The following is a 17,781-nucleotide window of genomic DNA, read 5'->3' on the forward strand; positions in this document are numbered from 1 at the left end:
GTAAAATGTAGCCCTCTCAAAAGTACTCAGGAGTAGTGAGTCGAGAGTATTACGCTGTAAAAAGCTGATGGAATAACATGTCATTTGTGGATGTGTGTGTAAACGTAACATTCTGTAGTGCATTTAGTCATTGCCCAGCAGCATAAGTCATTAATATTAGGCTAGATTTAGTTTATGATGTCAGGTTACCAAAATTCAATGTCTAGCCAGTGTCTAAGGACAACGTTATTCTTTCATTCATTCATTTTCTTGTCGGCTTAGTCCCTTTATTAATGAAACTCCAACTTATCCAGCACCGTTTTATGCGGATGCCCTTCCAGCCGCAACCCATCTCTGGGAAAGGACAACGTTATTTTGATGTCCAATAACATGTCAAATGACATTGATATTTGGTTGATTTTAGGTTGTGTTGGAAATTGACCAAAATCCAATGTCGAGTAAACTTAATAAACCAATGTCATATTGACATCAAATACTGACATTTGTTCGTCAGGTACGGCAACCAACATCTGATAGACGTTATAGGTATATAATGCTATAGCTATATAGACGTTATATACAACGTCAAGCTGCACCATCATTAGGCGTTGATATTTGGTTGATTTTAGGTTTGAGGTTTGTGACATCAGCTCGATTTTCATTTCCAAACAAATGTCCCCACAGCGTCAGGGTACAACGTCAATCTGGCGTCATGTTGATGTCTTGAAGTTGTGCCTGCTCGGTGTTTAAGGGCATTTTGTTCATCATACAGTAAACATCCATCTTCTTCTCATCAGTGACATGCATCTAAAAAGTCTCAGGGTCTATGCGTGTAAAGATTTTGGGCATCTTCTTCGACACTGTTAATTCTTCCAAATATTTTGCTGCAATTATAAATCGCCCAAGTCTTGAGGTAGTTCATTATGATGCGATTTACTTTCTATGTGCAGTTTGATTGGACAGGAATCCCAGGACAGATTTTCCTAATCCCCATGGATGAGAAATAATGAAGTAGTGACTGCAGGCTGAAGGAAAGTAATGGTATAAAAGAACAGATACTGCACTAAAAATGTACTCAAGGGCAAGTAAAAGTACACATTTATGTAAAACTACTTAGTAGATTACAATTCCTGAGAAAAATCTACTCAGTTACAATGATTTTAGTATTTGTTTAGTTAGTTATTAGTTGTAATTTGTTACTTTACACCACTGGTGCCAAATAGCTTAGAGGTGGTATATATGTGTGTGTACAGGAATGCTCGTAAATGACAAAGAGACCAGCACCGACCCCTGTGGCACTGCAAATCAGACCGGCTCTAGTCCTGTACACTAGTCCATTCTTTTAAATGAAAGACCTCTCCATGTACAATCATTATCGGTTCTGCTGCATTCCAGCACTGGAAAACTGAGCAGTTAAGCGGAATCAGATTCCCTGAGAGCTGGTGAAGGGCTGGCTTTAATGGGGCCCCAGACAGTCAAATGTGGGGTCAGCAGTTGCTGTGACCCCTCGGCTCTCGGAGCAAACCACACTGAGAGTCAGGAAGATGAAGCTTTTATGATGTGTTCAGAGTTCAACTGGTCTCTATAGAGGCTCCACTATGGCCCTCCCGTTTCCCACAAACCTTCCCAAAAGCCTCATCAAGGCATAATGGATGGGGGTTGTGCTCAACATGAACCCCTGGGGGAAAACAAACAGAGATGGCAACGATGACGCACTTTTATGAGAACACAGCCATTCACAGTTATAGACCCGCTCAAGTCTTGATGTAGTTTTGATGTTGAGTTGCTGAGGCGTACAGGTTCGGAATGATGTAAGAATGAACTTTTGCTTTAAATGTGTGTTTTTCTGGCCAACACTAAGAATAAAAAAAAAATCTATAAAAATGTCATTGTAATTTTTTCTAATTCAAGATGTTTTCCACATAATTGTGAGAGCTTACAGATAAATCTAAATTTGAGATGAAAATTCCAATTCAGGAATTCTGAAATCGTACCCCTATATACATTTCTGGAGAGCGGCAAATACATCCCAGCAGCTACATTTTTTGCCTTTTTTTTTTTGTCGAATCCACCAGAGGCTGCTGTGTATGCTTTTTCAAATCTCAAATTTCTCTCGCAAGTACCATTCGCACCTGCTGTTCTCACGTAAATCCACCAGGCTGCTGTTCCCTTAACCCAACCGACAGTGTTTTGAAAAGCAATCCAGAAAAAGAAAAACTCCTTGATTTTTACCACGTTTTCAGATTTTACCACATTCTCACCCTGTTATTTACTTGTTTATTTTATTTTTTTGGTTTCTGTTTTTGTCTTTCCCACTTTCTGGAACCATTCTTCACCAGACTCGATCTCCGTCGTAATGGTCAACTCCTCAACTTCAAATTTCAAGGTAACAAACTTCAGAAAAAATTTTGAGTTTACACAACTTAAATTAAGTCAAGTGCAGCAATTGGGTTGAAAGTTGAGTCAACTCAAAAATTGTCCTGAAGTTTGTTGCCATCAAATAAATTTTTTTTTTTACAGTGTTGCAGATATGTACCCAGGTCTACCTTTCTGTGGAAAGTGAAATACGTAATTGGAGGAACATGTGTACATCACTCCGCTGTGTACACTTTTTGATGATCTCAAATTTTTCTCGAGCGTTCTCTTCTCATGTAAATCCACCAGAGGGCGCTGTTACGATCGACCGGGAAGATGCAGGCAAAAAGTGTCACAGAAGCCGCTGGTGAAATTGAAGAGTGATTTATTTTACACAAAGTGAAGACAAAAATCCAGCAAAAAAGGTGAAAGTGACAAAATAACAATAAAGAAAAATAAACTAATCGATATTTACAAAGTATTTTACAGGATTGTTCAGCTAAATCAAAGTTATGATCTGAACAAAATCTGTTAACCAATCTCTCAGACAACACAACCATCTCTTACAACTGCCCATACAGAGTGAATGTTTGGGGCTATTTTATAGTATTGGCCCCGCCCATGGGTTCAACCATTTTACGGGTTGTAGGTTAACATGTAGACAAAAAAAATACATAAAAAGACATTAAACAAAAGTATAAATTAATGCAAGTAAATGAATATACATGCCAAACCCAAAATACAACACAACAAATAACCAATACAATTTAAAACAACAAAACTGTGATATACGGCAAGTCACTGGGCAAACTGGTAACACTGGAAAAGCCGTTCGCATTGAGGTAATGTAGGTTTCAGTAGCGTGAAAAGGAACAGAAGCTGTCAGAAATCGCCCCATAGCGTTCGTCTAACAGACAAAATGGAGCTAAACGTACCTCTGGGTATATTTAATGGTCTCCAGAAATGGAGACAGGAGTAGGTATCCATAATGAGCCTGTGTTGCAACATTTAAGTCTAAAAGAACATAAATATGTTAGATTTTGGGCTTTTATATATTTTTTTGTCTAATGTAAAGATTCCTGAAAGACCACAGTTAGAGACAAGTCTTCGCATTGATCCTGTGGGCCAGCCTGTACACCAGCAAGTGACCTTCTCACACCTGCAGTTTCTCTGTGATGGACATCCAGCGTTCTTCTAGACTGCAGCTCTGCACAGGAAGTTTGGCCAGAAGAGAAATCTTTTTGCCCAACTGAGCCTGGTTTCTCTCAAGGTTTTTTTTTTTCTTCACTTTTGTCAATTGGTGAAGTTTGTTCCTCCCACTGCCTTGCTTGGTTTTGGGACTTGTGGAGCTACGCATCGATGGATTTGCTCTTCAGTGTTTGGACTCTCACCAGTGAAATTTAACCACACTGAACTGAATTGAAGTTCAACTTTGAAAACTCGACTGACACTGTTTCAATTTACTAGAACTTCTATTTAAGAAGTCTATGCTTTGACACAATCTACATTGCAAAAGCACTATAGAAATAAAGATGAATTGAATTGAAAAACATCATATGTTTCTTTTGTCGCACTCTGTCAATGTGTGTCTTAAGATTTCAGTTACAATACATATTTTAATCTGTTTTCTCTAAATGAGTTTTCTTGATGAGCCATACATTTTCACTTTAGTGGCTCTTTGTTTTCACAGTCTTTGTATTTCACAACACTTCTTTCACTGAATTCACAGTTTTATTCTTATCCACATTCTGAAGGCTTTTAGAGAGGAATTTGTTCATAATTTGCCTAATTATAAAATTTAATTTTACAAGTGTTTTTTTCTGAATTATGGAGAAATTTAACATAATTAAATATAATAATATCATATCATAAGTAAATATAAATAATAAATATAACATTTTAGAAAACTTGTAATACAAAAAATGTTTATGATTATTAATGTATTCAATCAGTTAGGAAAATACAGTTATAATGATTAAGTTATGATAGGTTAATTACTTACACTGTAAACCCTAATGTTGTCTTAATCAAGTAAAATTGACTGAACATTACTTAAAATTTAGCATTTTGGTCCTCTCATCTAAAAATTTGAGTTACTTTAACTTATATACAATGAAAATGCATAAACTTAAGATTTCAAGTATTGTAAGCTCAAAATAATTATTAATCCGTTGAAAACAATTGTCATTTTAGTGTAATCTAGACTGTAAAATTCTATTATGTGCAAGGTATCCTTTTAAATCAGAAAACAAGGCTTCATGTATAATTATTTACCATAATGGAAATAAATGGCTACTTATTTTTCTTTAAAACATTTTTTTCATACTATATAAATATACACACTGAACTGAACAATTTCAGTAAAATCTACCAAACCAGCAAGTTAAATAAACTTAAATATGCAAGTTTTGGGAGACTCCGTTACTCAAATAAATTGAGGCAACATGTTTACTCAATTTCGTTCAGTCAACTTATTAGGATTTTTAGTGTAATAGGTAACTCGTTTTTGTTTAGTTTTTATTTTATTCATTCCCAGATGAAACCCATGCCAACACAGGAAAAACATGCAAACTCCACACAGAAATGCCAACTGGCCTGGGACTCAAACCAGCAACTTTCTTGCTATAAGGCGACTGTGCTAACCACTGTGTTGCCCTGTTTAATTTGCTGGCAGCTAGCTCTCTGCAACTCTCACATGGTCGCCCACTGAGGCTAAGCAGGGCTGCGCCTGGTCAGTACCTGGATGGGAGACCACATGGGAAAGCAAGGTTAATGCTGAAAGTGGTGTTAGTGAGGCCAGCAGGGCTTAATCTGCTGTCTGGGTGGGTCTTAACACCCCAGTATAGTGAAGGAGACTATTGCTTAGTGAGCGTCATCTTTCCGATGGGATCTGGTTGTTAAAAGTCCCAGAATGTCCTTTAAAAAAGAGTAGGGGTTTAACTCTGGCATATCCTGGCCAAATTTGCCCACTGGCCTCTGTCCATCATGGCCTCCTAATCATCCCCACATCATAATTTGCTTCATCACTCTGTCTCCTCTCCACCAATCAGCTAGTGCGTGGTCTGGCGCAATATGGTGGATGCTGCACACTGGTGTTGGATGAGGAGATTCCCCTAATGTGTAAAGTGCTTTGAGTGTCTAGAAAAGAGTTATATAAATGTAAGGAATTATTAATATTAATATTTCATTTGTATTATTTATTATTTTTAATTTAAAAGAGAAGGTGGCTCTTCATTTAACACTGCTTCCTTTTACATGAGACTGGTGGAGACACATTGCCCACACAATGCTTACATATGAGTTCAGTTCTTGACAAGCATGCATTACAGTACTGAACATGATGAAATAATGTGTTTTGTCCATCATAAATAATGTGCTAATACTACAAGCTGTATACACTGGCACTCATGAGTTTGATTGGCCCAGTAATAGGTTTTTAATTGGATTTGATTTGTATTCTCTCTTGTACGGCATGAATTGTGAATTGAAGTTTTTGATTAATCACTTTTTTCTGACTAATCGTGTTTACATGAACACATCTTGGTCTTGCCTAGGTGCAAAAGTGGATTTGTGCGCCACTTTCTGCCACGCTACACACGTTATTAACACTCACTTATTATCAGTGATGAGCACACAAAGAAATGAATACAAGAAAATGACTCAGCTGTTTGGAAGGCAATTTCACACAAATGATGCCCGCGAGGAAACTTGCTCAGGGACAGAGGCTCAATTGAGGAGGCACATTTGTTGTTTGCAAGCAAGGACATTATCAGGAATTTTTTCAGACAATTATTTCCAAATTGGCATTCTCATCTATTGTGTGCGTGTGTGTGCGTGCGTGCATGTGTGTGTGTGTGTGTGTGTGTGTGTGTGTTTAATGCATTTCAAATAAGAAAACTGTCATTTCAGTGGATATCTTTTTTCATAGATGTTTATACAGCTGCATTAAGAACTCTCTCTCTCTGTATGTGTGTTTATACTGTATATAAATGTAAAGTCAAAATTATTCACCCTCCTGTATTTATATTTATTCATTTTTTTATATTTCCCAAATGATGTTAAACAGAGCAAGGAATTTTTCACATTATTTCCGATAATATTTTTTCTTCTGGAGAAAGTTATTTCTTTTATTTCGGCTAGAATAAAAGCATTTTTTTAGAATAACCAAATTAAGGTCAATATGATTAGCATGCTTAAGCAATATTTTTATTTGATTGTCTATAGAACAAACATCATTATACACTCACTGGTCACTTTATTATGTAAACCTGTTCAACTGCTTGTTAACACTAATTTCTAATCAGCCAATCACATGGCAGCAACTCAATGCATTTAAGCATACATGGTCAAGACGATCTGAAGAATTATCTTGAGAAAGGTAATTTAAGTGACTTTGAACCTGGCATGGTTATTGGTGCCAGACAGACTGGTCTGAGTATTTCAGAAACTACTGATGTACTGGGATTTTCACGCACAACCATCCCTAGTGTTTTCAGAGAATGGTCTGAAAAAGAGAAAATATCCAGTGAGCGGCAGTTCTGTGGGCGCAAATGCTTTGTTGATACCAGAGGTCAGAGGAGAATGGCCAGACTGGTTTAAGCTGATAGAAAGGCAACAGTAACTCAAATAACCTCTCATTACAACCGAGGTATGCAGAAGAGCATCTCTGAAAGCACAACACATCAAACCTTGAGGCGGATGGGCCACGCAAAGGTGCCACTCATTTCAGCTAAGAACAGGAAACTGAGGCTACCATTCTTACAGGCTCACCAAAATTGGACAATAGAAGATTGGAAAAATGTTGCCTGGTCTAATGAGTCTCGATTTCTGCAGATGGTAGGGTCAGAATTTAGTATCAACAACATAAAAGCACAAATCCATCCTGCCTTGTATCCACGGTTCAGGCTGGCGGTGGTGGTGTGATGGTGTGGGGGATATTTTCTTGGCACATTTTGGGCCTTTTAGTGCCAATTGAGCATCGTGTCAAGCCCACAACATACCTGAGAAATGTTGTTGACAATGTCCATCCCTTTATGACCACAGTGTACCATGTCATAAAGCGCAAACCATCTCTAAGGAATATTTCCAGTAACTTGTTGAATCTATGCCACGAAGGATTAAGGCAGCTCTAAAAGCAAAACTCGAGAGTCCAACTTGGTACTAGTAATGCCTAGTTCAGACTGCGTGATTTTAGCCCCGATTTTGGCTCGCCGACAGGTTTTGAGAAATCGCCGACAAATGCCTGGAATCACAGGCAAATCGCTGCTCGTGCACGTGAGTGACAATCACACAGTATGAACTTTCAAAGACGCGATCTGAGAGAATCGCCGATGAGTCGCCTATGCCTGTGAGATATTTGGCGTGTTAAATATCTGGAGCTGTCGGCGATTCAAATCATGCCGTGTGAATGGAGTTTTGACTGAAAATAACATCAGCGATTGCCTACAGCCAATGAGAGAGCAGCTTTCACTTGTGTGTGCGCGTGTGTGTATACCTGCTGCAGGCCAGCGGGAGGCTGGGGAAGAAGTTAAAAGCGCTCTTTTTCGGTTTATTTGGACCCACGAAATGGAGGAAAAACTAGTGGAGGTTTGACAGGACTCAGGAGCAACCGTGTGTTTGACGTTTCATACAGAAAGTAATTAGTTTATTATCAACGTTGAGGAGAAATGGCTATAATTCCATTTAAACCCAGGTGAGAAAACAGGTACATGTTCTACCTCATTAAAGGTTTCTTTCTCATTATGTAGTTAATAACAAAAGATATACTACGTGTTTTTGGCTGTGAGACGTAGTTTGGACGAAATTGTCGGCGATTCTTCCTATAGCAAAGTCATGCAGTGTGAATGTCCCTGTCGCCGATCCGTCTTGCAGTGTAAACAAAGCAGCGACGAAACGCTAGCCCAGATAGTCAAGCAGTGTGAAAACATCTGTGACACGACTACTTTGAAAATCATGCAGTCTGAACTCGGCATAAGGTGTGTACAATGACTTGTGTAACTCGCCTAGTTAAGCCTTTAAATGTCACTCTAAGCTGAATTATAGTGTAGCAGAGGCCAGTGAGTGAAGTGCTGTGCAGGTAAACTTCCTCTGACCTCTGAAAAAAAGGTTCTCTAGCAACAGACACTAGAGACCATGGTCTTTAGCCTCCTTGGTAAAGCAACCAGCTCCCATGTGGAAGGTCACCGGTTCGATCCCAGCTCGGTGTGGGTTGGGTGGTGTAGGACTGGCGGGGTAACACTAGTATCTTGAAAAATATATAGTATAATATTATGTACTACCATCATGGCAAAGATAAAACAAATCAGTTATTATAAATTAGTTATTATAAAATTATTTTATATTATTATATAATTTAATTATATCATTATATAAGTTGGCGGGTCATTATGCTGTGGCGACCCCAGATTAATAAAGGGGCTGAGCCGAAAAGAAAATGAATGAATGAATGACTGTTTAACAAATGGAGAATAAAATATACAGGGGACTAATAATTCAGGAGTCCCAATAATTCTGACTATATATGGAGAAATTATATTATTTCTTATCAAATTCATATTTATACAGCATCAAAATAATGAAGTAACTTGAACATCTTTGATTGTGACTTTGTAACTATGTTAATAATTGTGGGGGAAAAGTCAATGAAGGTAAAAATAGAAGTTGGATGATTTTATATTGATTTTAGTGTCCCTGTTACATAATTGTGTTGTGGATGTACTGTAGCTTACAACTGCAGAGAGAGTGATCATGTGATCCAGGGTCTGCTTCGGTTCGTTCCATATTTTCCTTTAGTTTTTAGCTGACCTGCAGGATGCAGACCAGTAGAGTTATTTGGGTAGGAACAAATTAATAGCGTCCCAAAAAGTGAAAAAAATTACACGTTTAACGCCATCTAGTGGTTAAAGGATAAAACATCAGTTATAAAATATATACACTCTTTTGAAGAAGAGGAATGTTGCTGGATTATTTATTTAACCCAGTGCTTACGTTAAAAAAATATTTGGTACTTTGTTAAGTTATTTTTAACTTTTATTGAGTTGTTTGTTCATAACCCAACTGGGTTAAATGTGTGGTGCTTTTGGGTTATTTTTTTACATGGGTTATTTGTTTAAAAACTTAACCAGTTGGGTTAAAGAAATTGAATTTCAACAGTTTAGTACTAGTAATAGTAGCAATAGTAATACCAGAATGGAAAACAATTACATTTAATCAAAATACTCAAATGGGTTAAAATTACCCATAGTTGGGAAGATGCTAAAACAACATAAAGTTGGGTTAATGTTGGAGTATTTTTAACCCAAGTACTTGAGTAATCTGTGCTAAAATGAATGACTACCGAGAATGGAGTTTCTCATAATAAGTATGACCCGATAGTGAATGGTAAACAAACAAGCCACTTGAATCTTGCTTTTTCGCCAAAACTGCGCACTTTTAATGTGTTACGTACAGATTATAAGAATGTGACCAAGTTCTTTCAAAAACACAAGCACATGACGGTGCTCCGTTATTCTTTTCCAAGAATAAAAAAATCCTCTTAGTGCTGTGAAATATGAATCTCCCGAAGCAAATCCCGTAAACCGCTGTAACAACCTCTGGCATGACTTCCTGTATGTGTCCTCTGTCGCCGGATAGAGATTTTTAAGTCACAGGTATCACCACTAGAGGGAGTGATTGAAAATTGTAAGAGCCCCGCCTCAGTTCAACGTGTCGTTTAGTCCGACCAGCCGAACACTTTCCTCCCACAACCTTCTAGCCACCAAGTCGTCTTTTCCTTCTGGAGCAGGATCTTTTTCAGCACAGTCACTGCACAATGGATACAGAAATCGTGAAAAATCTTATTTGATGTGGAACTAATTCATTTTTTATTTTAGTTTTGCACACATTCCTTTCGTTTATATAAAGAGTTTGTGACCTATATGGCACTCAGCCACCAGAGGGCGATCAAAATATTTTGGCTTCACTTTTATTCGTATGGCCAGTAGCTCTGCCTCCATGCAAAAATGTGTGGAAAAACTTAAATATTGATAATACATTTTTCATTCAATAAGTGAAAGAGAACAAAACCATCGCATCCTAAAAACTGGCATCAAATATCAAAAAGAACTAGAGCCTAATGTTTGTTGATAAACTTTGATGTTGGCTTGAGAAAGGTAAGGTAACAAGGTGGTGGTTGGTGAGGAGAGGGGTGTTGAAGGTTTTTGATCCAATGTTAAGTCAATGAGATTTAAAGTCTCAGAAGTGTCTTCACCATTGTAAGTCAATGGGCAAATTTGGAGCACTCTTGCACCCCAGAGGTACAACTTACCCCAGTCTAATATGTAGATTTACAGAGCTTGGCAGCCTCTTCAACTGTGGAAATTCAACATGTTTCTGAGAATTTCTCTTTCAAAGTTATGATGCGTCAAATTTGGTACAATGTTAAGTCCAAGAGATTTTTTCAAGTTTCAGTTTCTTGAAAACCAAAAGCCAGATTAGTTCAAAATGACATAGCAACTCAAGTCAGACTAGTTTAAAGGTCTGGCCAAAGTTTGATGGTCATAGCATTAAAGCCCTAGGAAGAGGAGTTGGTCATTTTTTTTCTCAGAAAAGGGAATAACAGTAAGTTTACAGTATGTTGGCTTTCTCAAGCCAATATTAAAATGGAAACTACTGCAGTAGTGGAAGTCACTGGGCCTTTTTTCTTATATAATAAATTTCTTGAGCCTCATAAGAAGAAAAAAAAACAAACAATGAACATGCAGTGCTAGACACTTTTGCAAGTAATAACACTAAACCACTTTGATGACGGACTTTAAAGAGGCATTTAAGAATGACCAAAACAACATTTCAGATGTTTTACAATGTTGCCAATCCCATTGAAATACATTTTTATTCGCATTTTCAAAGTTTATCTATGTTGTGGCCTTTCCATTAAGCACATTTTTATGCAATACTCCAAAATGCACATAAAAATAGTTGGATGGAGACATTGCTAGTGTTTTAGCAATATATTAACCTATTTGTACTGCTATTACCTGAAGTAGCTACCAGATTTTCTCTCTAAGCCCTCAGTAACAGCACAGTAGATCGTGGTCTGTGCTCCCTGCCAGGGAGTCTTCATCAGCAACATGGAGGGCAGATATAGTATAGTTTTCAGCATTGGAAACCAAGACAGAATATGGCGACTCAGGTCCGTTCGAATCACTCCTGGATGCAGGCAGTACGAAGAGACTCCTGTGCCTATAAAAGCATCCAGTGGGACAGGATTTAAAATAACACAAACATTCTATTTTAGTTTGTTTTTAAAATCTCACTATTCACGCATTCAAATACAGGAGTTGTATTTGAATGGCTGAAATAACTGTCCTGCATCTTTGAAGGGCACTTATACCTAGACATAATTGGTAAAAAACAAACAAAAACCTGGTAATGCTTTAAGGCAGGGGTGTCAAACTCAATTCCTGGAGGGCCGAAGCCCTGCACAGTTTAGTTCCAACCCTGCTCCAACACACTTACCTGTAGGTTTCAAACAAGCCTGAAGGACTCAATCAGTTAGATCAGGTGTGTTTAATTAGGGTTGGGACTAAACTGTGCAGAGCTGCGGCCCTTTTGGAACTGAGTTTGACACCTGTGCTTTAAGGTGTCCTTAGTACATAGTAATACACAATAGTAATTAAAAATAAGCATGCATAATACATGCAACTAAACCTCAACCATCATCAACTAATCATCACTCGGTACTGAAATGAATAATTACTGTTACAAGGACACCTTAAATCATAGTCTCAAACTGGATTCCTAGAGGACCGCAGCTCAAGTTTTGCTCCAACCCTAATCAAAAAAAGCTGATTAAATCATTCAAGGTGATCAAGACTACTAGACACTAATAGATCAGCTGTGTTTCTGTGCAGAGCTATGGCCCTTCAGGAACTGAGTTTGAGACCTATGCCTTAAATCATACGTATCAGCACTAGGAGGAGCCCTTGAGATCAGGGAACACAGAGTCCTGAATACAAAAAGTTTATCTGAATAAGACCTGTTAACTATCTGGATTAAACATGGTCATAGTGTAATAAGAAATGTTGTAATATAACACTGTATTCTAAAATACTATCTACTTCGTAAAGCATAAACAAAGAATATTTGTTAATTGATTTGCATATTTACACAGCAATCTTGTATACTATACCAAGAGCTGTATTATATCCTACCTTTCATCCTTCGTGCAAGTTCTCTGGAGAAAAGCACGTTGGCCAGTTTACTCTGCTTGTAGCTCACCAAAGGACTGTAAGGCCTTTTGTCAAAGAACAGGTCATCAAATTCAATCTTTCCTGTGGGAAAACAGTGACTAAAATGAATATAGTAAGGTTTTTCAAACCAGAAAGTTCCTCAAGAACTAATTACTGTATCTACCTGACCAATTTGCTGGTTGCATTCACACCATCACATTAGGAACTCTAAAAGGATATAAGCTAGATGACGGCAACATCGAATGCTGCATTCATCAAAAGTACCAACTATGGAGTGTTGTGTGTTTCATGACAATGAGAGATTCATCATTTCCATGCCTTGTAAACCTGTATTTGCTTTGGTGATTTTATTTTGTATAAAATAATTACTTTTATTCAGTAAGAATGCCATACGGTTAACTCTCTATTTATTATAGAGTCCTGAAAGAAATCATCAGTATCATGATGTTTAACATTGATAATTATCATTTATAATATATTTATATTTTGATAATATATTTTGAAGGTTAATGTGATTGTTTATGTGAAGTATTGATGATTTTTTAGATTTATTTTTGGCATTTTTGCCTTTATTTGACTTGACAGTAGCTTAACAGGAGGTGAATTGAAAAGAGAGAGGAGGGTAGGATCGGGAAATGTCCACGAGCCGGGATTCAAACTTGAGACGCCCGGCGCACTGCCGCTCCATATGTCGATGTTTGATGCAACTTTACAGGAATAAATTACAGTTACATTTTAATCACTGCTATTTTTTATTATGATAAAATATGACAATATTTATTCATTTTCTTTTTGAATTAGTTCCTTTATTAATCTGGGTTCGCCACAGCGGATTGAACTTATCCAGCATATGTTTTACGCAGCAGATGCCCTTCCAGCTACAACCCATCACTGGGAAATACCTATACACTCTTATTCACACGCATACACTATGAACAATTTAGCTCATCCAATTCACCTATAGCGGATGTCATTGGACTTGTGGGGGAAACCGCATCACACTGAGGAAACCCATGTGAACACGAGAACATGTAAACTCCACACAGAAATGCCCACTGACCCAGCCAAGGCTCGAACCAGCGACCTTCTTGCTGTAAGGCAACAGCACTACCTACTGCACCACCATGCTGCCCTATGGTAATATTAGTTTTTCCATCAAATAAATGCAGCTGACCCCAAAGTTTTGAAATCCAAGCAATGTAATCTATTCTGAAAACATATATATGTTGGATTTGCTAATGTTTGAAGGTCCAGAGCAATAAAATAAATTTTTAAAGATGTTAGTATCAGTATTTTAGTCTTCAAGGATATCTTTAAGCTAGTGTGGTACAAAACAATGACGAAATTCGCATTTATAAAATATAAAACAGTTATTAACATGTAGTTTGTAGTTGTCATTTCCACCTAAATCAGGGGTGTCCAAACTTGGTCCTGGAGGGCAAGTGTCCTGCAGAGTTTAGCTCCTTTAAAACAGCTGCCTGGAGGTTTTTAGTATACCTAGAAAGAGCTTGATTTGTGTGTTTTATTGGGGATGGAAATAAAATATGCAGGACACTGGCCCTCTAGGGCTGAGTTTGGGCACCCTTGGCCTAAATGGATTAACGTGTTATTTCATGTCACCATGTACTTATGCTCAAATTCTGACCAATCAAATGCTCTCTAGTACATGACTTGCCCCGCCCCCTTCAAGACGCTTCTCATTTGCTTTTCTTTTGATGTGCTTGAGCTCAACCACTCTCACTGGCAGAGCTGTGATTAAACAAAACCCTATTGGTTGTTTTTTTAAAGGGAAGGATCTATACTATGTCCCACTCTCTCTTCGTTTTTCAGTTCAGATTACGTCAAACATCGAATAAAAAATTTACATTTCAAATCATTTACATGACCTTTAACGAAAAGAAAATTACCACCAACATGTGCAATACTGGATACGTTGACCACACGGCTGGGTGAGGATCTCTTCAGCATTTCTAGCAGTAGATTTGTCAAAAGAAAATGTCCCAAGTGATTGACTGCCAACTGTGTCTCAAATCTATCTTCAGTGACACACTTTGGACACATCATCACACCTGTCAGAAAAACAAAGATGAATCTCTCTGTTTTTCTTGCTTTCATAAATCAGTCTATGATGAAGTCTTACCTGCATTGTTTATGAGTATGTCCAGTCGTTCTTCTGTGGCTATAAACTCTTTTGCAAATTCACGGACAGAATAAAGAGAAGCCAGATTTAAGTGTCTGATGACTACATTGCCATTTCCAGTACAGCGACGAATATACTCAGCAGCGTCTTCAGCTCGAATCAGGTCCCGACAGGCCATCACCACTCGAGCCCCTAAATGCACACAAAGTCAGTGTGAACTGGAAGTTTGCTGAGGACTTGTTGATATACCCATTAAAAAGGAATATTGAGTAGGGGGCGGGGCTTTCTTTTGCACATCATTCTCTCATAGCAAACTTAACGGTAAGAGGACCGTGGTTAAGGTCATTGATATGCAGTTGCTATAGAAGCCCAAATGTTGACGTCACTTAAAATGCTGTAGCAGTTGGTCAGACTTTGATTGTAGATTACCAAAACAAACAGTTTCTTTCATTGGATCAACTTGTTCAGATTAATTATTTACTTTTAAGAATAACAATGTGAGCTAGCAAAATAAACATTGTAAATTTGAATTCACAGGCACTTAAAAGCTCCACAATGATACCTTAAAATAACTTTTAAGGCACTTTTTAGGTATTAATTTGTACCTTGAATGTACAAATGTGGACCTGTTTGGTCCCAAAGTGTACCTTTTAAAAAGGTAGCATTACAGTGACAGCTTTTGTACTTTATCTCTGATAGTATTGATAAGGGGTGCCTAAACTCGGTCCTGGAGGGCCAGTGTCCTGCAAAGTTTAATTCCAACTCCAATCAGACAGATTTGGGCTAGCTAATTAAGATCTAAAGCTGCGGTCACACTAGAGTTTGAGCTTGCGAAATTCTGTAGTACGGCGCTACAAAAAGGGGCGGAATTAACCAAGATGATTAGACATTTAAAAAGCGAGTGATTGGTCCATATTTTTACATATTCATATTTTATATATTTTACATCGATTGGTCTCATGCAGTCAAGTGATGCGATTTCCCTGGTCAGAGTTCACAAAGCTTAAACTTTACAATGCAGCGAACTACGAAACTTGACGCACAACTTAACATTTCCAGTCTGACGCATTTGCGTGCAAATGAATGTAAGTCTATGGGGAGAAAAGTGCAGTGTGACCACAGCTTAACAAGGCTTTCTAGAAACACTCTTGCAGGTGTTGGGGCGATTTGGAGCTAAACTAAACTCAGCAGGACACTAGACTGAGTTTGGACACCCCTGGTAAAGATCTTACAGTGTCATACCTCTATAAGCCATGTCTTTTGCTGTTTCCCTGCCAATCCCAGTGTTGGCACCAGTGATCACAACTGTCTTTCCATCCAGACGAGCATGACTTTTGCAGACCCCACCAGCTATCCATTTCCGCAGCAGCACAAAGCCTGTATGGAAGATAAAACCAAAGCTACATAAACAAGGATTCAAAATGGTTACTCTGAATGTTGAAAACCTGTTGTTATCTTTGTGTTTAATTGTGTAGATGATTGTTATTTGTTTAGGGGTTGATCGCTTATGCTGACCAAGGGTGCATAATAATAGAAAATAACAAAACACATTATAACATAAAAACTTATAATTGTGAAATAATGGTAAAAATTCAAATAACATTTTATCAAATTTTTAATTGCAATGGAAAATCTTTACTGTCACTTGTCTTTTAGAAATCATAATAACCTGAATAACAAAAATAAATAGATTATATCAAATAAATAATAAATAGATTCATAATAAACTGTTATTTAGTTTCTGTATAGTTTCAGCAGGCCTTATGAAGGCAAATTTTAAATTGAAAGTTTACCCAACTTGTTCACCTCTATGTGTGTGTGTGTGTGTGTGTGTGTGAGTGTGTGTGTGTGTGTGTGTGTGTGTGTGTGTGTGTGTGTGTGTGTGTGTGTGTGTGTGTGTGTGTGTGTGTGTGTGTGTGTGCATGTGCGTGTGTGCGTGTGTGTGTGTGCGTGTGTGTGTGTGCGTATAAAAACATATTTTTACAGCTATACTTGCATTAAAAATGTGTTACAAACTTACAAAAAAACATGATTAACTCCAATTTACTAAAATAAAGTATATTTAAATAATAATTATAATATTTATATTTGTATAAATGTAAAACTATAGTTGGTTTGCATAAAACGAACACTGATTTAAATATAAAATAATGAAATATTCATTAATTGTTGTAGTGCATGCATTTAATGCCATTAAAGATTTAATTAATTAATTAATTAACATTTCAGGGCCTTAAATTGTGATGCAGTTGAAGTTTTGGGACCAGACCCATTTTTTTATATTAAAATAAGATTATAATAAAACTTCTGAAAGTACTAAAAAACTGTTACTCACTGATCACCAGCAGCGCGAGGACAGCGCCATAGTTCACTCCGTCAGATGATGTGCCCGGATCCTTCATCTCGCATGCAGAAGTAAACAACATGAAGAAAACCCGCTCACGTTGTGTCCTCTCTGTGCACAATGCTATATATAGGGCTTGACTTAAGCAACTTAAACAGAAGCTTACCTGCTCTGCGCTTCGACTGGTTATGAAACGTTTATTATGAAACGTTTATCTCGGCACAATTAAGAAATGATTAGTTGTCAGATTGTAGCTTAAATTTAGTAGGATATTCAGGGCATATTCTACTTATATAAATGGTAAAACTTCTATTGTGCTGTGGATATTTTGAATTAAAGAATGCAGCTTTAATTTACATTCGATGTCTTTATGATAACTTTCAGACTTTCTGATTCATAATGTACAATTAACTAAAGCAATCGGTTTAAACCAGTCGTTACTTCGACTATATATATATATATATATATATATATATATATATATATATATATATATATATAGTCGAACAAACGATTGTGTGTGTATGGACTGAACTTTTGAATGTTTTTGATTCACTAAAAGAACCGAGTCATAAGAGTCGTTTGTTTTTGAATCGGACCAGTGGTCCTGCCTGATTCGTGCTGTGTTCTCGGTTGTTCTGAAAAGTGCGGTGAACTCTGCAGTGTTCTGTTCTGTCCACATTGGCGGATGAACCCGCGTTCAGAGCCATAATGAAACCGGATGTCGTGAACAT

The 17,781-nt window shown here is 37.4% G+C and overlaps 1 protein-coding gene across 5 annotated transcripts; it reads right to left on the reverse strand.

Annotated features, from left to right (window-relative positions):
* Positions 1-1,060: 1,060 nt before the first annotated feature.
* On the reverse strand, positions 1,061-17,559 carry crdhl (cone RDH-like). Of its 5 annotated transcripts, none has more exons than XR_015511903.1 (8): positions 17,039-17,205; positions 15,946-16,080; positions 14,704-14,895; positions 12,525-12,644; positions 11,349-11,553; positions 9,063-10,137; positions 8,427-8,578; positions 1,061-1,657 (listed from the first exon to the last, which is right to left on the reverse strand). XR_015511903.1 is itself a non-coding variant. In XM_087287657.1 (7 exons), exons 1-7 carry the CDS (start codon positions 17,127-17,129, stop codon positions 10,029-10,031), a joined length of 1,014 nt encoding a protein of 337 aa, XP_087143783.1. In that variant the 5' UTR covers positions 17,130-17,231; the 3' UTR covers positions 8,842-10,028. The 5 variants fall into 5 exon arrangements, 1 of the variants encoding a protein (XP_087143783.1); XR_015511905.1 differs by lacking the exon at positions 1,061-1,657 and adding an exon at positions 14,478-14,632 and having other exon boundaries at positions 6,343-8,578; positions 17,039-17,559; XR_015511902.1 differs by lacking the exon at positions 1,061-1,657 and adding an exon at positions 14,471-14,632 and having other exon boundaries at positions 6,343-8,578; positions 17,039-17,231.
* Positions 17,560-17,781: the final 222 nt, after the last annotated feature.

Source organism: Danio rerio, chromosome 16, assembly GCF_052040795.2.
Source record: "Danio rerio strain M-AB ecotype USA chromosome 16, GRCz13ab, whole genome shotgun sequence".
NCBI lineage: Eukaryota > Metazoa > Chordata > Actinopteri > Cypriniformes > Danionidae > Danio > Danio rerio.

What these genes read in the sequence shown, in the direction of transcription:
- crdhl (XM_087287657.1), bottom strand. Translation starts at nt 17,129, where the DNA reads ATGTTGTTTACTTCTGCATGCGAGATGAAGGATCCGGGCACATCATCT. An exon ending in AAAAGACATGGCTTATAGAG is followed by an intron (nt 14,896 to 15,945) that starts GTATGACACTGT and finishes GTGTGCATTTAG; the next exon opens with GGGCTCGAGTGGTGATGGCC. An exon ending in AAATCTGGTAGCTACTTCAG is followed by an intron (nt 10,138 to 11,348) that starts GTAATAGCAGTA and finishes TCCATTGTGCAG; the next exon opens with TGACTGTGCTGAAAAAGATC.